The 18,077-nt window shown below is 38.5% G+C and overlaps 2 protein-coding genes and 1 pseudogene across 2 annotated transcripts; all 3 read left to right on the top strand.

Annotated features, from left to right (window-relative positions):
- LOC149041770 (52 kDa repressor of the inhibitor of the protein kinase-like) lies at positions 1-3,100 on the top strand (annotated as a pseudogene).
- Positions 3,101-8,067: 4,967 nt separating this feature from the next.
- Positions 8,068-13,602, top strand: LOC113683209 (uncharacterized). The gene is made up of 3 exons (XM_089214723.1): positions 8,068-9,320; positions 11,136-11,477; positions 12,125-13,602. The coding sequence occupies exons 1-3, from the start codon at positions 8,976-8,978 to the stop codon at positions 12,599-12,601; spliced, it is 1,164 nt and encodes a 387-aa protein (XP_089070849.1). The 5' UTR covers positions 8,068-8,975; the 3' UTR covers positions 12,602-13,602.
- A 1,396-nt stretch (positions 13,603-14,998) lies between these two features.
- On the top strand, positions 14,999-17,801 carry LOC149041771 (uncharacterized). The gene is made up of 6 exons (XM_089214725.1): positions 14,999-15,063; positions 15,175-15,260; positions 15,769-15,966; positions 16,367-16,605; positions 16,974-17,157; positions 17,552-17,801. Exons 4-6 carry the CDS (start codon positions 16,401-16,403, stop codon positions 17,796-17,798), a joined length of 636 nt encoding a protein of 211 aa, XP_089070851.1. The 5' UTR covers positions 14,999-15,063; positions 15,175-15,260; positions 15,769-15,966; positions 16,367-16,400; the 3' UTR covers positions 17,799-17,801.
- The last annotated feature ends 276 nt before the right edge of the window (positions 17,802-18,077 follow it).

Genomic DNA, 18,077 nt, shown 5'->3' on the forward strand with positions numbered 1-18,077 from the left:
ATGGTTCGAGGTAATCCAGTTTGTCGGAAGGAGGACTGTTCTCAGTACGATGTTGGCTTGGTATTCAAGGACATCAGCTCATATTCGGACCAGGACAGGCTCAGGTTCAAAGAGAATGTGTGGAAACTCGGTGAGCTACATGTCTTCCCAGCGTCGGTGGAATGTTCGAATTCTAAACGTCATTTTGTGTCAGTGGAGCCGGCTGAAAAGATTTCCCTGGTTAGCATACTCTAAATATCTCGACGGTGCATTTTGTTTACCGTGTGTTTCTTTTGGAGTCCAGTGTGGGAGAAATACGGATAAACTAGAAAAATTATACAAGTCTCCACTCACACTCACGCTTTGGACATCCGTTAGTTCACGTTTTACCAAACACGGGAGCGGGAAATGAGAGATGCATTCCCCCCTCCCCCTCCCCCTCCCCTCAAGAACACGTGAGCGCTTACGAGCAGCACACGATATTGGGAGCTCCGCATGTTTTTGCCGATTTCTCATTAATTCTCGATCGGACTCTCCTCCATCTTCAAGCCACAGCCCTATTTACGTCCTGCTATGGCTTTTTGCTATTCTAGACAAATTTTACAGTCTATTTCGTTGTCTATCGCTATCTCAAGATTGGACCCCGGTGTATGGCGGCAATTAATTCATTTTGGCATCTCGAGGGTGAAACCTACTCGGCGCGGAACTCGTGGTGGTCGAAGGAGATCATGCACTACCACCTCTACCACTCTTCTGCATCGTACTAATAATTTCTGCGCCACTCCTTCTCTGTAATCAACATTTTGTTCACCAACGGTTGGAAATTTACCGGAAAGACGTGTTTTGCATATTCCTCCTCCGTCTCAATTAAATATTCAACTTGACACCTTTCCCATCGGTTCGATAAACAATCAACCTGTCACGGCAATCGGAGTTAATATTTTTTAGTTTTTAACATGCCGCGCTTTCGCACTGACCGTTTCAAATTTTCATTTATCCCGGCTATGTGCGCGTGTGCTAACCTAGATTTTTAGCTATTCCACTGCTGTATATTAGCTATATTAGTTATATTAGTAATTTTATTTAGGTCTTAGCATTTTTGTAATAGGTAGTCTTATATAGTCTTATATAATCAATGATTGTGAAAAGCACGCAATTCAGCCTATGGCTGCAATGTATTTTATTTGATAATAAACTATCTATCTCTATCTCTATCTCATTTAGCAGTGATTGCCATGGAGAATTTTCTGAGAACTATGAGAAGAGAAGCGGTCCCAAATTATCTGAAGATTAGCTACTTACTTCAACAACAAATCAATGGAAATCGCGAAATTCTGAAATCCCTTTTTAAAACAATAATTTGCTGTGGAAAAAACAACGTAGCCCTCAGAGGAAGACGAGATAATGATCCGCAAAATGCCAGTCCTTCTGGTAACTTCCAGGCACTGTTAGAATTTCGAATTGACAGCGGCGACCAAACACTGCAACATTACCTAGAAACTGCACCCAGAAGTGCGACATATATTTCTAAAAACCATTCAAAACGAGATGATTACAACCTTGGGTGCTATCATACTGAATAATTTGTGACAGGAAATCAGGGATAGCAAATATTTTCTATTATGTCTGATGAAGCAGTTAACATATCAAATAAAGAAAGTCTTTCAGTGGTGATCAGATTTCTCGATTCCAACAAAACAGTCAGAGAAGAATTTGTGGGATTCTTACCTTTCTGAGGATGGAACAACAAGAGCAGCTATCAAAGATTTAATAATTGGTGCTGTAGGTGATTTAGGACTATCTATGGATGACTGTCGTGGCCAGTGTTATGATGGTGCAGGCAATATGTCAGGGCGCTTGAATGGAACTTCGTCACTTATAAGGGCTGAACATGACAAGGCTATTTACGTTCACTGTATGAACCATAAGCTTAACTTGTGTGTTGCTGACACATGCAAATTACCACTTGTTAGAAACATGTTGAGTGTTGTAAGAAAGCTCTCAGAATTTTTGGACAATTCTCCGAAACGACAGCATTTGATCAGGAAGATTAGAGTATTGATGCCTATTGCCAACCACTTTGTTCCGGTAAATGTGTGTCGAACAAGGTCGATTGAGCGTATTGATGGTATGGACCGAATTGTGGAGCTTCCTTACCCAGTTGTGGCTACACTTGAAGACATTTCAATGAACAGAAATACTCCTAGCCATGAGAACTGGAATCAAAACAGTAGAAATAATGCACAAGCCTTAATTAATGCAATCACATTTTCCCTCATTATTACTCTTGTTATCGTGAGACACATTTGAGACTTAACCAGACTACTCACGGTTAGGCTACAAAAGAAAGCAATGGATCTTCTCAAAGCAAACGAGGAAATTGTTTTGTTAAAATCAGCCTTAAGAGATATGCAAACTGACATTGATAATAGACACCATACTCTTTATGAAGAAGCTGTTACCCTAGCAAGACGTGTTTCAGTACAGCCAAGCATGCCCAAGATAATTCAGAGGCAAGTTCACAGAAAAAATGCACCAGCCCCAACCCCTGAAGACTATTATAGGATCAGTCTGGCAACAGACTTCCTTAACCATGCTCTCATGCAACTGAAAAGCAGATTTGAAAATGCTGTTTTTGTGTGCTACAGAGGATTTTCAGTGATTCCTTCTATTTTGTTGGCTACTGATCCCATTTGGAAGGATAATGTTAGGGAATTTTGTAACTATTACAGACAGGATATCCCTAATAATGCAGGTTTACCAGCAGAGCTTTTGTTATGGGTAAGAATGTGGAAGGGGAAAACTGATAGAAGAGAAGACATCCCTGACAGCATAGATGCCACCCTGGAACAAATTGACAAGGGTGCTTATGTGAATATATATACTATACTTCAAATCTTGATAAGCATTCCTATTTCATCGGCATCTTGTGAGAGGTCCATCTCAACCCTTCTCAAACCTGAAGACTTATTTGAGAAAGACAATGGTCCAGGATAGACTGAATGGATTAGCACTGATGTATGCCCATAGAGAAATGGAATTAGACCTTGAACAAATTATAGATTTATTTGCTAATTTACATCCTAGTAGAATGAGAATGGAAAATATTTTAAATGAATAATTTTGTACCGGACAGTCACTAGTGTTTCTAGAGTACTTGTGAGTTATGTTCCATCAGGATTAATGTAATCCTTAAACTTCTGAAGAACAGTAGAGATACATAACTGGTGTCTGTGGTACAATTGTATTAATACTAATATCTGGACCAAAACTCATTCTTCGATAGTTTTTACAATTATGTTTTCACTGACACTGGGTGTTCAATAAGCTTAAATTATTTTTACATATTCTCTCAGTCTGAGCTCAATGGACCACATCACTTATACCCTGATCTATAAGGCTGAAAAAGGCAAGTATGATTCCAACTTTTCAGTTTTGTTGTTAAGGATTTTTGCACTGGAGAATTTTATTAAATTCCAAAAATAAATTTAGCCTGTAAAGCGTTAAGACACAGGTATGATTGTTTTGTACAGAATTATGCCTTTCTGAAGAGGTGGTGTAACTGTGTCTGGATGGCTAGAAGTACTCTCATAATGCAAGGAAATCGCATTCTGAGAGCACTAAGTTTAAAATTTTCTTGGGAGAGCATGCCCCCAGACTTCCCTGGTTAAGTTGTTGCACATCACGAAATGATTTTTTGTACAGAATTATGCCTTTCTGAGGAAATGTTGTTAATGTGTCTGAATGGCTTGAAGTGCTGTCAGAACGCAATTTTCCGGCATTCTGAGAGCGCTAAATCTCAAATTTTCTCAGGGGAACATGCCCCCGAACCCTCTTAGTTAAATTGGTGCAAATCACTCATGTAAAATCCTAGATCCGCCCCTGGACCAAACGCCAGTTTGGTACACGTTTAAATTGGGGGTGGAAGCTGAATAATGAATAATGAATAAGAGGATTAAGTTAAAAGAAAATAATGAATAATTAGGTTTGGATACTTCGGAATAATGAGTAACGTAGTCATGCTAATGGAATAATAAGTACTTCTTTCTTATTTGATTGTCTTGGTTATGTATTTTCTGATATATCTTCAGAAGCCTTTTTTTTTTAAGTGAAATCAACAATGTGCAGAGTAACTACGAGAGACGCAAAAAGTCTCCCGGCGAAACTTTCAGCCGGAAGTGTTCCGAGTTGTAAGACAACAGTTTAACAACTTGACAGATTTTCTTTCAAATGTCTTGTTATGGCATTGTTTGACTTTTGATTCGCGTGCAAATTGCTCGGTGATTATCTTTGTCGAGGTTGTGTCTGGTCAGTTTTCGCAAGGGTAATAATCGGTAAAAGCAAGAAAGAGAAAAAAAGACGTCGCGATCAACGGTAAAACAATTTTATATCTATTTTGGTTTGTTTCAAACATGCGCCGATTTCAAGTCTATTCGAATTTATCTTTTTTATGCTTTGGATATGGTAAACATCTTTCCCTCACCAAACTTTTCTAGTAACCTGAAAGACGGCGCCGTTCAAGGCGGTCAACCAGCAGGCAAGTACCAAACAGATTTTGAGGTCAATTTGTAATACGATGATGGCGATAATGGGATCAATATCAGTATCTGGGCAACTGCCCACCTACCCCTCCCCTAACTCAACAACAGTCAATTGACAACAAATTAAGATTAATGTTGGGTTAGGGAGGGGTAGGTGGGCAGTTGCCCGGATACTGATATTGATCCCGATAATGAAAAGTGAATCAGAAACTTTGAATAAACTTCTTCATGGCATGAGTACAAAATTTTTTGACTATTCATCCTTTTTTCTTTATCTCTATCCATATCCAGGTCGCGATCACCGAAAAGACGCCGGAAGGATAAATCGAGGTACAGATTTCTATGCTGTATGCGTATTTCGACGAAGTGATCGAAGAATTCCAGTAAGACATTTCCTCGCATCATTATCGTAAAGTGGCGCGCATCGCCATTGAGAAACTACGACGTCCAAATCAAGTTAACAATTGCAAACGCTGCGAAACAGTTCCCTTGTTGATCGATTATGATCAAGTTATACTAAAAGAAATTGATTTTGAAGGATGTTGTTTCTTAAATTAGCATCAAAAGTTTGGCTAGTGATAAAACCCGAATAGTGCGAATAGTGACGAATAGTCGCGAATAACGACGAATAGTAAAAATAAATGAATTAATAATGACTGAATAGAAAAATAGAATAGAACTAGCCGTTTTCTAACAGAAAGTGAAATGCTGTGAGCCTAAAAAAACGAAAGCCCCATATGAGCTGATAAGGCAACCGGCGTACGACGCTTTCTAGCTGACGAACTCATACTTGCGCGTAGATCGTAATACTTGGATCATGCGGTATCATCATGTTAGTGTTTTTGACTGGAGAAGCTTATCGACGTCTTCGTAGCAATCCCACTTGAACTTTTTTCAAACATGTTGATTTTCCTCGCCCTGCTTTTTTCGTCAAGGGGAAATGAACTAGTGTTTCTAGTAGTGCGTCATGCACATTTTGTGGCTCGACAATAGTGACATTGGCTTTCTCTGAGGCTTACTGAGACGATAGGGAACTCACCGTACACCATTATAGACAGTGTGCGTATCGACGAGATCATTACTGATGCTTCCGAATTGAGATCTTTCGAGCTCCCTCACGAGGAAGCGGATAGAATTGAACGACTGTTGAAAGGTGACGACAACAGCGATATTGACTCTGACGACGAAATCGTCGAAAATAAAGAAGTGTCCGATGAGGATTCGTTTGATGAACCTCCCAAACGTGTGTTTGTCAGCACTAGGTCGGGGCGTTCAGCAACACACTTACAGCTGTTTTGATCCCTAACCAGACATGTTGAGGATACTCTTGGCTAGTTCAAAATGGGTATACCTCATAAACGAGCTGGGTCACGTATTTCTTATCAGTAATTATGAGCTCTTAAAATGAAACTGGAAATGTAGCAATCACATGGCCGAAATCACGGCAATATAATGAACAAGGAGATTCTAAAGCTTTGTAAGTTTCACGTTCGGATTAATTGGTATCAACGCGACTAACATTGGTCTGGTGTTTGTTAAGTTTATCTTCGATAACAGTCTGCTTTGATCTCCTCCTGTTTTTAACACCTGTGTCTTTTTTTTTTCGGCTTTTACCTTTCTTCTTGACGTTTCGAGCTGTTGTTGAAATTTCTCAGTTGATTTTGTAACCTGCTCGTGATTGTTACATTTCTTCGAATTGCGTGACTTAACCCACTTTACCTGTCAAGATAGGCATTACAGTTAATTTTTTGTCGTCTTTTGACAGATTTTGCAATCTACGTGCTTGTAGGTTTGGGCTTGACCTCAAGTTTGCAAAAACAGCCGCTGATGTTACATTATGAGCTACATAGTTCTATCAAGAATATCAGGAAGAGAAAATTTATTTGATATCTTGTAATGAACAGTTTTCCCTTAATTTTAGTATCAGCATTAGATAAATCAAACAGCATCTTGTACATCTCGGCTTCGATCCCATCGTCTGAGGGAGGATCAGTTTGAACGAGTTTATCTTCGCTCTTGTGTGGCCAGATTGCATTCACAGGATTTAAATCGACAATCTCAAACTGCTCTTTACAGCAAACAAATTAATATATTGATTTATTTCTATTTGAACGTTGACAACAACGACAGAAATCCATCGTTACATGAAACCCCGTCTTTGCAGCATGCAGCAGTTTTGGTTGGGTATTTTCTCACGCATCGACATGCAAGTGGAAATGTTCACGCAAAAAAAATAACAACAATAATAAAAACAGTAAAATCAATTTAAATTTATCGTTGTTAACGCTCTATTTCAAGCCCGATCGATCTCCTCTTTAAATCACACTTCCTGTGTGGAGTCTATTGTTTTCCAATCAACCAATCAAAATAATTAAATGAATCTATTCCCCCAGAGGTCATCATTTGGTAACTATTCCGCTGACAAGGAGCCAAAATGACCCTGGGCTCGAGATTGACGATTTCTGGGATAAAAACTCCATTCTCCCTGAAGTTATTATTTGGCGACCGTACCGTTGACAAGAAGCCAAAATGACCTTGACCTCGAGATTGGGAAAAAGTCCAAGTAGAGGAGAATATAGCGAGAAAACGTAATTTTTTTTCTCCGGCTTGACAAAACTGCATAATTCTGGTGAAATTGGAGACCTATCGAACCTATCGAAGTCGATTGAATTAATTTGTCAGTGTCTCGCGGGTTGTAACAATCGAAATTCTCCAGCGAACAAAGCGCGGTCTGCACAGTCTGCAATCTGCAATCTGTGTTTTTTGAGCATGATCGGCTTTGCCATCACTGTTATTCCCGTCATAAGACTCTTTATTAACAGTAGTAGCAAAGCAAGCCAAAAACGGGCATTTTCTCGAGACGTGAGCTTGGGATGCCTATGGTTTAAGGAAAACCGTCGTATTGAATTGTAAGAGAAGCCAATTGAAGTTTACAGTGGATATTTTTCCCTTTAGCTAACAAACGACTGCTGAGAGTGATGGCCTATATATATATCGTCCGTTTTCTTCCAGTGTCGACATTTATATCAAGATAGAGGATAATATTGAGAACGCTTATTCTACAGAATCCTGAGACCATACTTTAGGGTGATTTTGCTATCCTGACTATTTTGATCATACCCGCGTGGTAATAGGTTGGCCAAATCTCTTAAGAAGAACATAGCCCTCAGCCTAGGTATTACTTCTGTTACAAGACTTAAAAGTGGCACATGCTTAGATCACTGAATATGAAAGCGATCTTTCATTAACTAAGCAGTAGTGCAAATAAGGCCTGAAAAAAAACTCAGACCTGTACAGGATATGACCTCTGCAATACCGGTGCAGCGCTCTGCCAACTGAGCTAACGAGCTAACTGAGCCAACTAGGAGCAGCATGGTCGTTATGTTGGTTACACAGGCCACCCAACTTATATTGTGAATAGATCGGTCATAAAAATCGGACTTGCCGACCATCGTCCGTAATTTTTCAACGCAGATACTCCAAATTGTCCAAATTCAAAAGAGATTCCCAGACAAAGCAATTACCACAGTTACTTAAAGGGAAAAAAGAACTTGAATTCAGGTAAGCTTTTAAGATCGCTAAAATGTATTCCTCGGGAAACGACCCTGCAGGCTCGTCAAAATAGGACACAACTCTTAAAAATACTTATCGATACTGCACACCAAAACGTCTAAGGCAATTTATTTATGATCTATTTACCATCTATTTACGATTAAAGTAACACAAGGATCGAGTCGCAACCATATGATTTGAAGACGAATTACTCGCTACATTTTTTCTCGGACTCTCAAATTGCATTTTACGGACACCTTTCGTCAAAGATTCTTCTTAAGAGTATTTTTTCTTTTCTTTTTTTTTTATTTTTTCATTTGGTCGATTTATGTATGTTTCAGGAATGTTTCTATTTTGTCAACGAATGAGTCGATCCATATTTTATACAAATGAATAAAAGGGGTAAGTTTCTAAAGAAACTTTGGTGCTGCGTCGATGGAAGAGTATACCAGAGTAATTAAGAATCATCAACTGAGTTGAGAACGTAAATTGACCACCGTAAAATTTTTGAAAGCTGAAGGGCTAACGCTTGATACGCCAGCTCTTAAACTCTTTATGGTGGCCAATTTACGTTTTCAACTCAGTTGATAATACCAAATTACAATATTTTATATAGCTCATTTTGCTATCGCACTTCAGTACAGTAAATTTGTTAAAGATTCATGAGGCGGGCTCTTCAACAAAGTGATTGAGGCAAAGCGACTTCATCAACAAACACAAAAGAAGTGGTTTTTGCATGAATTACATTTTACCCTTACCAATGAAGCACACCCACGCTCTTCCGTTTTTATATGAAAACGCTGACCACAACTTTATAAGCAAAGACTGTCTGCCGACGTCTATTACTTGTCAGTGATACTGAGAATGAACAAGTGACGAGCAAGGCTCTTATTTCTCCATCAAATGATGACGTTGGTCGAAGTTTTTTCATTCGCGTCCTTTTTTCTGCAACTTAAGAGCGTCTGCCTCAGTGACACATGTCAGAAAATTTCACTTGATGTGCATCGAGATGCGGTGCAAGATTCAAAGTTTATTGGCCATGTCTTTCACAGTTCCAAAACATTGAGTCCAGTTCAGTGTTACATGTGGTGTATCGAAAACCGTCGGTGCTTGTCATTTAACTACAACGATACAGATGAAGGAAAATTCTGTGAATTAAATGAAGCAAATCATTTTACGCACAAGAGCTCCCTCAAACCTTCTCTGGGCTCAACTTATTACAATCTCCGCAGGGACGACTTTATAAAGGTAGGTGAACTGCTGTAACTGGAACAAAGTGTGCGTTTGTTTTTTCTTTTTTTACCATCTAAGCCTCTTTTTTTTTCCTTTTTTCTTTTTGGGAAATCTATACAAGGTAGTGACCACCATGATCAGAAGGGCTGTCAAAGAGAATTTTAATTGTAAACATCCTGCGGTAATTTATCTTTGGTTATTTACCTCAAATGTTTGGGAAATTACCTTTCCTTATTTTCTCAAAAAAAATGAGCGAACATTCCAACTTTACAACCGATCGAGTCTTTTATTTCTTCATTTCCTGCAAAAACCAAGAAGCAATGGCAGGTTGCTTTTTACTAGCATTTACAAACCGATCGAGTACTACGTTCCTTCTTTTACCAAACAACGGAGTAATCACGGATTGGTTGCTTTCTCCAGACATTCTGCCGTTGAATATTTTGTCGATTCCTCTGTTCGTAATTAACACTATCGCCCGTTCTTCATTTGGCTGCTGTAATTGTATATCAATCAATGCAAAAACGGTGATGTTTTACCAAACGCCGGTGACGACAAGAAATTGTTACAAACAAATGAATCGTGGGAACCTTACAGAAGAACTTTTTTACTGTCTCAATTGGCTGTTCAATGCTCTTATTTCTGCTACGAGGTTAATAACAAGGCGATTGTAAATTAAAATCAATTTTTATTGTTAAATACGTCCCTTCCAAAACAGAATTAAGTTGTAGTTACTTTCAAAACTCTGGTTCGCTTTGCCTTTTGAATATTCTAAATAGAACGTACGATATCTTGATTACAAAGTGCGAAAAAACAACGCCCTTTTTCAGTGATACCAACCAGATCTAGTTCGCACTTCTTTCCTTCTCCAGGGGCTCCTTGCCAATGGTTTTCCAGCTATGTATCCTCTTGTATTCTCAATTTATCTCTGATGTACATGTAATTGCAGTAACATTGGCGATGAAAAAAGCAAAAAAAAACATGATAAAGCCAAATAGGAATTTATTCACATACAACATTATTCTCTGTCGATATGTTCGGCGGCTGGACAATTTTCACAAAATTTACGCTGAAAAATTGTTTATAAATTTTTGAGAATATCTTATGTTGATTAAAAATTTTCGAACGATTCCAAAAATCGAAAAAATATATGCTAATGCTGTTTGCTTATGCTATATGCCAATAAATTCAAATTTGGGTTTTTCCTTTTTTACTCTTTGCTTTTTCCTATAACAACTTTACTGAAATTAAGTTTAAATGAAACAATGATTTCAGAATTCTGTTCTTATCCTGCATGTTCTTGCTGAAAGACATTCAGCGAGGCAGGTTTTCTTCTTTCTTTTTCTTTGTTACCAAGATACCGATATGTAATCAGTTAAATTCACAGTAGATATTTCTCGTTCGTTTTGCCAGGTATTGAGCAATGTGCAAATAATAATAATAATAATAATAATAATGATAATAATAACTTTATTTAAGTGTCAGTGTATTTAGCACTGCTGTGCTAATTGGGGACACTGTAAATAAGGAAACAAATATCGTAAATGAACAGAAACTCGTTAAAAATAGAGAAGAACGTCAATTAGTCTTAATTATAAACTCGCAATACATGAAAGATGATATAGATTAATATACCCAAGTTAAGTGATATAAAATGAATGACGTCCTATGGCTGTCTGAGCAGATCAAAGAGAATGCTAACCAGCACGTTGGTGAAACAGGCCATATCCTTCAATGAACGTGTTTAGTTAAGAAAACGTTTTCATAACGCAATAGTCTTCCTCTTTTGAAGAGACATATAATATATATTTCCGAATCAAACTATTTCAACAGATTAAAAGCGATATGGTTCCATGTGTTGGTGACGTCACGTGTGGCAATGACTGTTGCAGGAACAATCTGTGTCTCAATGGTGGAACCTGCACTGAGATCTGTGAGCCCACAAGTGTACGGTACAGTTGTTCCTGTCCAGAGTTGTTTGTTGGGAAACATTGCGAGACTAAGCCGGGAAGTTGTCAGGATTACAAAGCAGCCGGCTTTAACTCATCTGGATTGTACAAAGTCACTGATGGTAGCAATCAAACCTTCACAGTGTTCTGTGACTTTGACTCAGAGCCTGATTTCGCTTGGAACCTGATTGAGTCATTCAGTTTGTCCAACAAAAATCTTGTTCAAGTAAATGTATTCCCTTTACAATCTGAGTTCAGAGTAGATAAAAGGAATTGAATAGAAGCTTCCATGAAAAAAAGCTACTCATCAATAGGCTAATCTGCCAAACCTTTTTGAATTTGAATAAATCATTCCCAACAACATTACCTTTTTTAATTTACAGGGACACGAGTAGAAAGTGGAACTGACTGAAATTACATTCTTTCCGAAAAGAGAATCAGCACAATCTTGACGACTGATCCTAGGAGAATATTAAAGATTCATTTAGGAACTGAGGGGGGGGGGGGGTTTGGAGGAAGGATTCAATGGTTTTCAGGGAAATGGAGGGGGGTATCGGAGGGGAGGGGGTATCGGTCGTCGCTGACAGAGTATAAAGGGGGGAGCTATGGAAAATTAACTGCCAATCAGCTGCTAAAGAGGGGAAGGGAGATCCTGAGTATATTACAGAGCCTTATGGATGGGATCAGGTATATTTCATCGTGACACAACCAAATCCTCTGACCCTCCTCCACCCCTCTCGGGTCCCTTGTTTTATCACTTTATTGACTAAGGTGGTCTTTTTGCCTGTTCTTGCCCAGCGAGCTCCATTTTGACCGAACTAATTCCATGGTAATCAGTGGAAGTGAAGATTTCAATATATTCTATTTCCTTAGAGCATTGTATTTTCCGACTATGATGATTCTAAAGCGGTCAGCGGTGAGACACCAAACTGGCAGACATACTTGATCCGTCCATCGTACTTTGCATGGCTTGGCTCCCAGTCCACTCACTGGCGAACCACTTGCCGTTATGACACAGACGGGGTGGTTTACCGTGACTACATGCGAACTTCGTTTGAAGATTTCGACCTAATGAATATCCAAGTTCCAATTGTCGCAAAGTGTGTCAAGTTTGAGATCGTCAATGTTAGAGGCTATGAATGTAAATCATGCACAGCACCTTTGTGGAACAAGAAAGACCAAAGCGCTTTGCATACAGACAGCAGCAGAAGTTTCTGTCAGTTCAATGGAAATCGTGGTAACGTCGTCGATAATGAGGACAATTTTGGTAGTTATAATACTGTCAATCCTGCTTTTCGTTGTACTTCTAGTGCTGACGCTACAACTCAGTTCTGGGTAGGAGGAAAGTAGAAGGGCTTCTGTGTTCCTTTAATCTAAACCACTGCATGAAGCATTTAAGTGTATGTATACGTAGTCGGTCATTATTAGTCTGCTGGGGAGGAAGGGGCTAAGAGGATTTTGGTTGTTTCACGATGAAAGTTATCTGATCTGCCCAAAAGGCTTTGGAACATTTTTCTATTTCCCCTCATTGGAAGTTGATTGGCAGTCAAGTTTTTACAGCACCCCCTTTATTCTCCGAACTGAAGCGACGATTGTCCAATCTCCCCTCCGTTCCACCTGAAAACCACGTGATCACCACCCAAATCCCCAAACCCCCCTCTCCGGTCGATAAATAATGCTATAATCAGTCAATTACATGTAGTCACCAAGTAGTCTGGAAACGACAATTGAAAACGAATCATCTCAGGCTTTCATAGCAATGCGATTCTCAAAAACGAGACATAATCATAGTCATACTAAAAACAATTATAAGAGGCTTTGAAGCCAACTAAAATCGTGCACAGCACCTCTGTGGAACAAGAATGACCGTAGAACTTTCTATACAGCATACAGACAGCAGCAGTAACTTTTGCCAGTTCCATGCGAATCGTGACGACGTCATTAATGATGAAGATAACTTTGGTAGTTAAATACACTTTCACTCCTGCTTTTCTGTTGTATTTCCAGAACTGAGGCTGCAACTCAACTTTGGATAGGAGGGAAAAACATTGCGTGTGTTTCTTTAATCATTATTGCAGTGAACACCTGGTACATTATAATGGTACATTTCGTAATAAGTCAAAGCAAATCCGTATCTTATTTCGAAAGTTACCATATTGTTACTTTTTTCTGATGAAGGTCACCGTGGGGTATTGCAGAAAAATTGCTTAAAATAGTACTCTTCTGCCGCTGATGGTGGCCTAACGATTAGTGCGCTGGACTCCTGGTCGAGAGGTCTGGGTAACCAGGCCAGGTCATTGCGTTGTGTTCTTGAACAAAACGCTTTACCCTCTACCTCTACCCTCTTTACCGGTAACAGGTACCGGTAAATTAAATTGTCAGTCTAGAGAGCCTGATGAAATGTCCTAATTTATTCACTTCGTGGGCTTGACTGGGAAACTTGGTTTGAGTATAGACTTTCCCTTTTTTACCTTCTGCCGTTAGGAAAGTCCTTTTTTTTTGTTAGTTGAATTTGCCATAGAGAATGAGAAAAGTAGATAACTAATTATGTAGGCGAAGTTATCATTTTAATGTTCCCCATGAAACCCATAGTCTGTGGCTCATTTTTTTCGTGTGTCAAGTTTTCTTGCAGTTGAAAGTTCAAATTACTTGTCTCCGAACTTTAATAATTATGTTCTGCTGGTCTCAGTTTGCAAAAGAGGTTAAATTAACGCTCAGTACATTGTAAATGATTAATTACTCGAACTATCGTTAAAAAAGGGTGTAAGCGTTTAATTTTGGCAATTAGCCTCTTAGGACCGGTTGACAAATTGAATCAAGTTTAAGACTGTTTGTGGCTGTACTACTAAGATTACTAAATATTTATATGAGAAAGAAAAAGTTTTGTGGTCATGTTGCCAGCTGAAAAGTATGAGAGACAAAATCACGTCTGTCAAATTACAAATGTAATTGATTATATATCGTAATCTGTAAGCTATTATCAGAAATATCTGCAGCTGTTAGCGCATGCTAAACGTAACACAGCCAATAGCAGCTTTTCTCTCTTAAACAATGAACAGGTTTTTGTTTTAAAACAGGTTTTAAAGTGAAATTGTACATGTATGATTGTCATATTATATACATTTTAATTTATAGTCTGTGACCAATAATCAGTATCGCCGTATTTTAGTAGTGTGCATTTACGGAGAAATGTATAGTTGACTAACTAACCTAATTTACAATTTAAAAAACCCTAAGAGGAAGAAACTGCGAAAGGTGTCACGTTCCCAACTTACACTTCTTTCTCTAGCAGATCATTGATTGTAACTGTTTCGAAAGAGTTCTAATCTATTATAATTAAATAAAGTTTTAATTTTCACCTGAATAAACCTACGGAGAAGTATTGAATTAGTAAACAGTGTAAAAGAACTGATAACCTCACTGCCTCGTTATCTGTCTGTACAACTGAAATGAAAGATGGAACATCAGAGCTATGCTTCCTCTGAGAAAATGGATGATCTATATGTCTTGCCATTGGGTTTTGGGAAGTACTTTAACAAAATATTTTTATTTTCCTGTCTCATCTTGCCAAACGATTTCAGGTGTAAAAGCGCGGCAAGTTCTCATACAATTTAATTGAAGTTCACCGTGTTAATGAAAGGTTAATCAAATTTTATTGTTTTGTTTTGGAAAACCGAAACCTTGCTGCTAATCGGTGAAAAACTTTTGTCAGAGATTCTATATGAAAATTTCAACAGCACCAGCTCCAATCACTGTTCTCTTTATTGCCGTAGCAAGAGCGCACTAACTTGCCTCCAGCAAAACAAGCAAGGGTAAGTTTATGTGCTTCTTGTTGTTACTGACTTGTGAGTATAGAGGTGCTGTTCGATTTCAGCCCTTCCTTTTTTTAAAAGTAGGTTTTTTTATCTATTCCTCCTTATCAGCCTTAAGATGAGGACATTTTGGTACCTAATCACGGTGACTGTTCTTCTCTTCTCCGCTACGGTCCAAGGTTCGCCAAAGAGAGCTGGTAAGTAAAAGCACAGTTGTAAATCAAATGCTTGTAAGTAATGCAAGGATTAACAATTGACCATGTACTCTGATCGTCACCTTGAGAATATGCAACATGCAATTACTGATGTTTAGAAAACCTGAGTGGAATTTATCATAAAAATCTTGACTCCGAAGATGACTTCCACTCAGGTGTTCAAAAAAGCATTCAGCGTTGCCGACAGCAGTCTTTGACAATCCTCTGCCACTTAATCAGACAACAGACTGCTACAATTTAGGCACTTTCTTAAAAGCTTCAAATTTCCGTAGAAGAAGCCTTGTTTTACATCAAAAATTTCTTAGTGTTTTTTTCCATTATTCGATGTACACCTTGTCTCCACCGCATTCCAAAAGTATTCAACCAGAATTAATAACACAAAATTCAAATGGCTGAGATTTCATTATCTAAGCACGCTTGGATCTTGATTGAATTTGCTCTTCTATGTAACACGAACAAGTAAATGCGAACTTCTTCATTTTCTTTTCAGTGATCGGACCAGGTTGTTGGCAATCCAAGCAGCCTCAGTGCCTTAAGAAGTACGAGCCAATCGGTTGTTTTGCAGACATAGCAGACCCCCAGAAGACAGGACGTTATTAACACTACTTCTTACAGCCAGAGATCCAAGATCGAAAGTTTACTTCAAAGAAAGTATAAATTGGAGGGACTGGGCTAACTTTATCGACAGGTAATTACAAATACATCTTTTTTCTTTCATTTTTTTTCGCGTGAATGCTTGATTCAGTTGGAGTTCTTCGACTGAGTCCTGGAGTCCTTCAACTGAACCACTTGCAAGGGGCCAATGAGATCTCAAGTGAAAAAAAGAACTAAATTTGAAAGCAGGAATGTAATTTGGTTGTAACTGCTTTAGATATGCCTTCGATTAGTTGTGATGACTTTCGCTAAGGTCATCGAAGCGTCAGTAACGTTCCTTTCCAGCGGTGAGGGTCACTCTTACCCGGATGATTAGGCTACACGATCAATGAAATGATTCAGGTCAATCGTGATTTACTTTGGGTCCTCTATCAAGCTTTTCAATAAAATTGGTCTTTTAATAAAGCTATACCAGTACGATATTTTACTTATAGATTTGTCTGTGAATGTGTAAAAAAGGCCGAAAAAATGAACTTTGATTATTTTGGTATCGAGTTCCATGGAGAATGTTGGGGCGGATCGAGCCCCAGGGATGGTCGAAAAGTTTCGTCTGACAGCTGTATCATGGTCCAGAACAATAACTGTGCTTTCGAGTCATGCCACGAACAACGAGGGCAAGGGAAGATATGTGTTGGAGGAGTTCTCGATTTGTTCGTTTACAGACTACAAAAAGGTAGGTAAATTATTGTCGTGCCGCAAGTATTATAGGTACCGAGTTATCTTAACAAAAACGTTTCTGTATGTAGATAGTTTCACAAGGCGGAAACTCTGTAACAATCCGTTTGTTAAAACCACCTTACATCTCTGATCTGTACCGAGGAGATCTACTTCGTTTAACGCCAAATTCTCAAAATTGATGTAACAAGAAATGTATGGTAGAAAACAGGGAGAAATTACATTCAGACCTCGTGAAAGAACAAACACTTTCTCACGTATTTCTTTGTACACCCTGAATATTCATGGATATATACATTTGTTTCTTCCAAAGAAATAAGTTTTCTAACCGTTGATTCGTTGTCTTTCTTTCGGCTTATAACCCAGGCTGTTATCAGTCGCAACAGCCTAAATGCTCTCTGGAACGCAGGCCGGTTGGTTGTTTTCGGGATAGAAAAGACCCTTCTCTTCGAGCTTTACCAGACCTATTGCTTACAGCAAGAGATCCAAATTCAAAGTCTTACTTTGGAGAACCCTTTAACTGGAACGACTGGGCAAACTTCCTTGACAGGTAAATGGTGAAATGAAAATGAGTCAACATTTGGATAGGAGATTATTGATTCATTTTAATTTATCTGACAGAAATGCAGTGACCCTATGAGATGGGTGTTGGATACTAGATAGAAAAGTAAAGGTTTGAACCCTGACTGCGTCGTTGTGTTGTGTTCCTTGACAAGACATTTTACTCTAACAATTTCTCCTTCCATCCATGTGTATTTGTACTTACGAACTCTTGACCAAACGCTTGGACGACTTGCAATCGACAAACATCTAATCCCGGGAGAGTTACAATCTTCCCAGGTGAAACAGGATAACCTTAGACGCTCAAGAGTCACTTGGAATGTAAATATCACCATTGTCTTTATCTTTGAATAGCAAACTTCTCCTTTTGTTTGATCTCGCAGGTTCACCTGTGAATGTGCAAAACTTGCGGAAGGAAAGAACTACGAGTACTTCGGTATCGAGTATTATGGCGAGTGCTGGGGTGGAGGTGACAGCTATAATCAGCATGGTGCATCTAAAAAATGTACAATGGTTAAGGAAAATGAGTGTGGTTTGATGGAGTGCAGTACACAAAGGAATAATTCCAAAATGTGTGTTGGAGAAGAGTATGCTCTGTACGTCTACACAATCAAACCAGAACGTAAGTGAAATGTAAATGCTTTTACTTTGCCGGCTGGATGCTGAATATTTCTCCTTTTTTTTTTTCTTTTTTTTTTTCTTTTTGTAATTTTTGGTTGAGGAAAGATACACGATGAAGATTCTGTCAATTATTTTATTTTATGATTATTTCCTTTTTCAATCCTTAGAAAAGTACCACATAACCATGAAGTATTTTTGGTATTGCAAATTATTATCTCACAATTTTGTTAAATTTCAGTAACTAACACCTTCACTTCATATCAGTTAGCGTGCAATAAACACCATATC

This window comes from Pocillopora damicornis, chromosome 8 (assembly GCF_964200805.1).
Source record: "Pocillopora damicornis chromosome 8, jaPocDami1.2, whole genome shotgun sequence".
NCBI lineage: Eukaryota > Metazoa > Cnidaria > Anthozoa > Scleractinia > Pocilloporidae > Pocillopora > Pocillopora damicornis.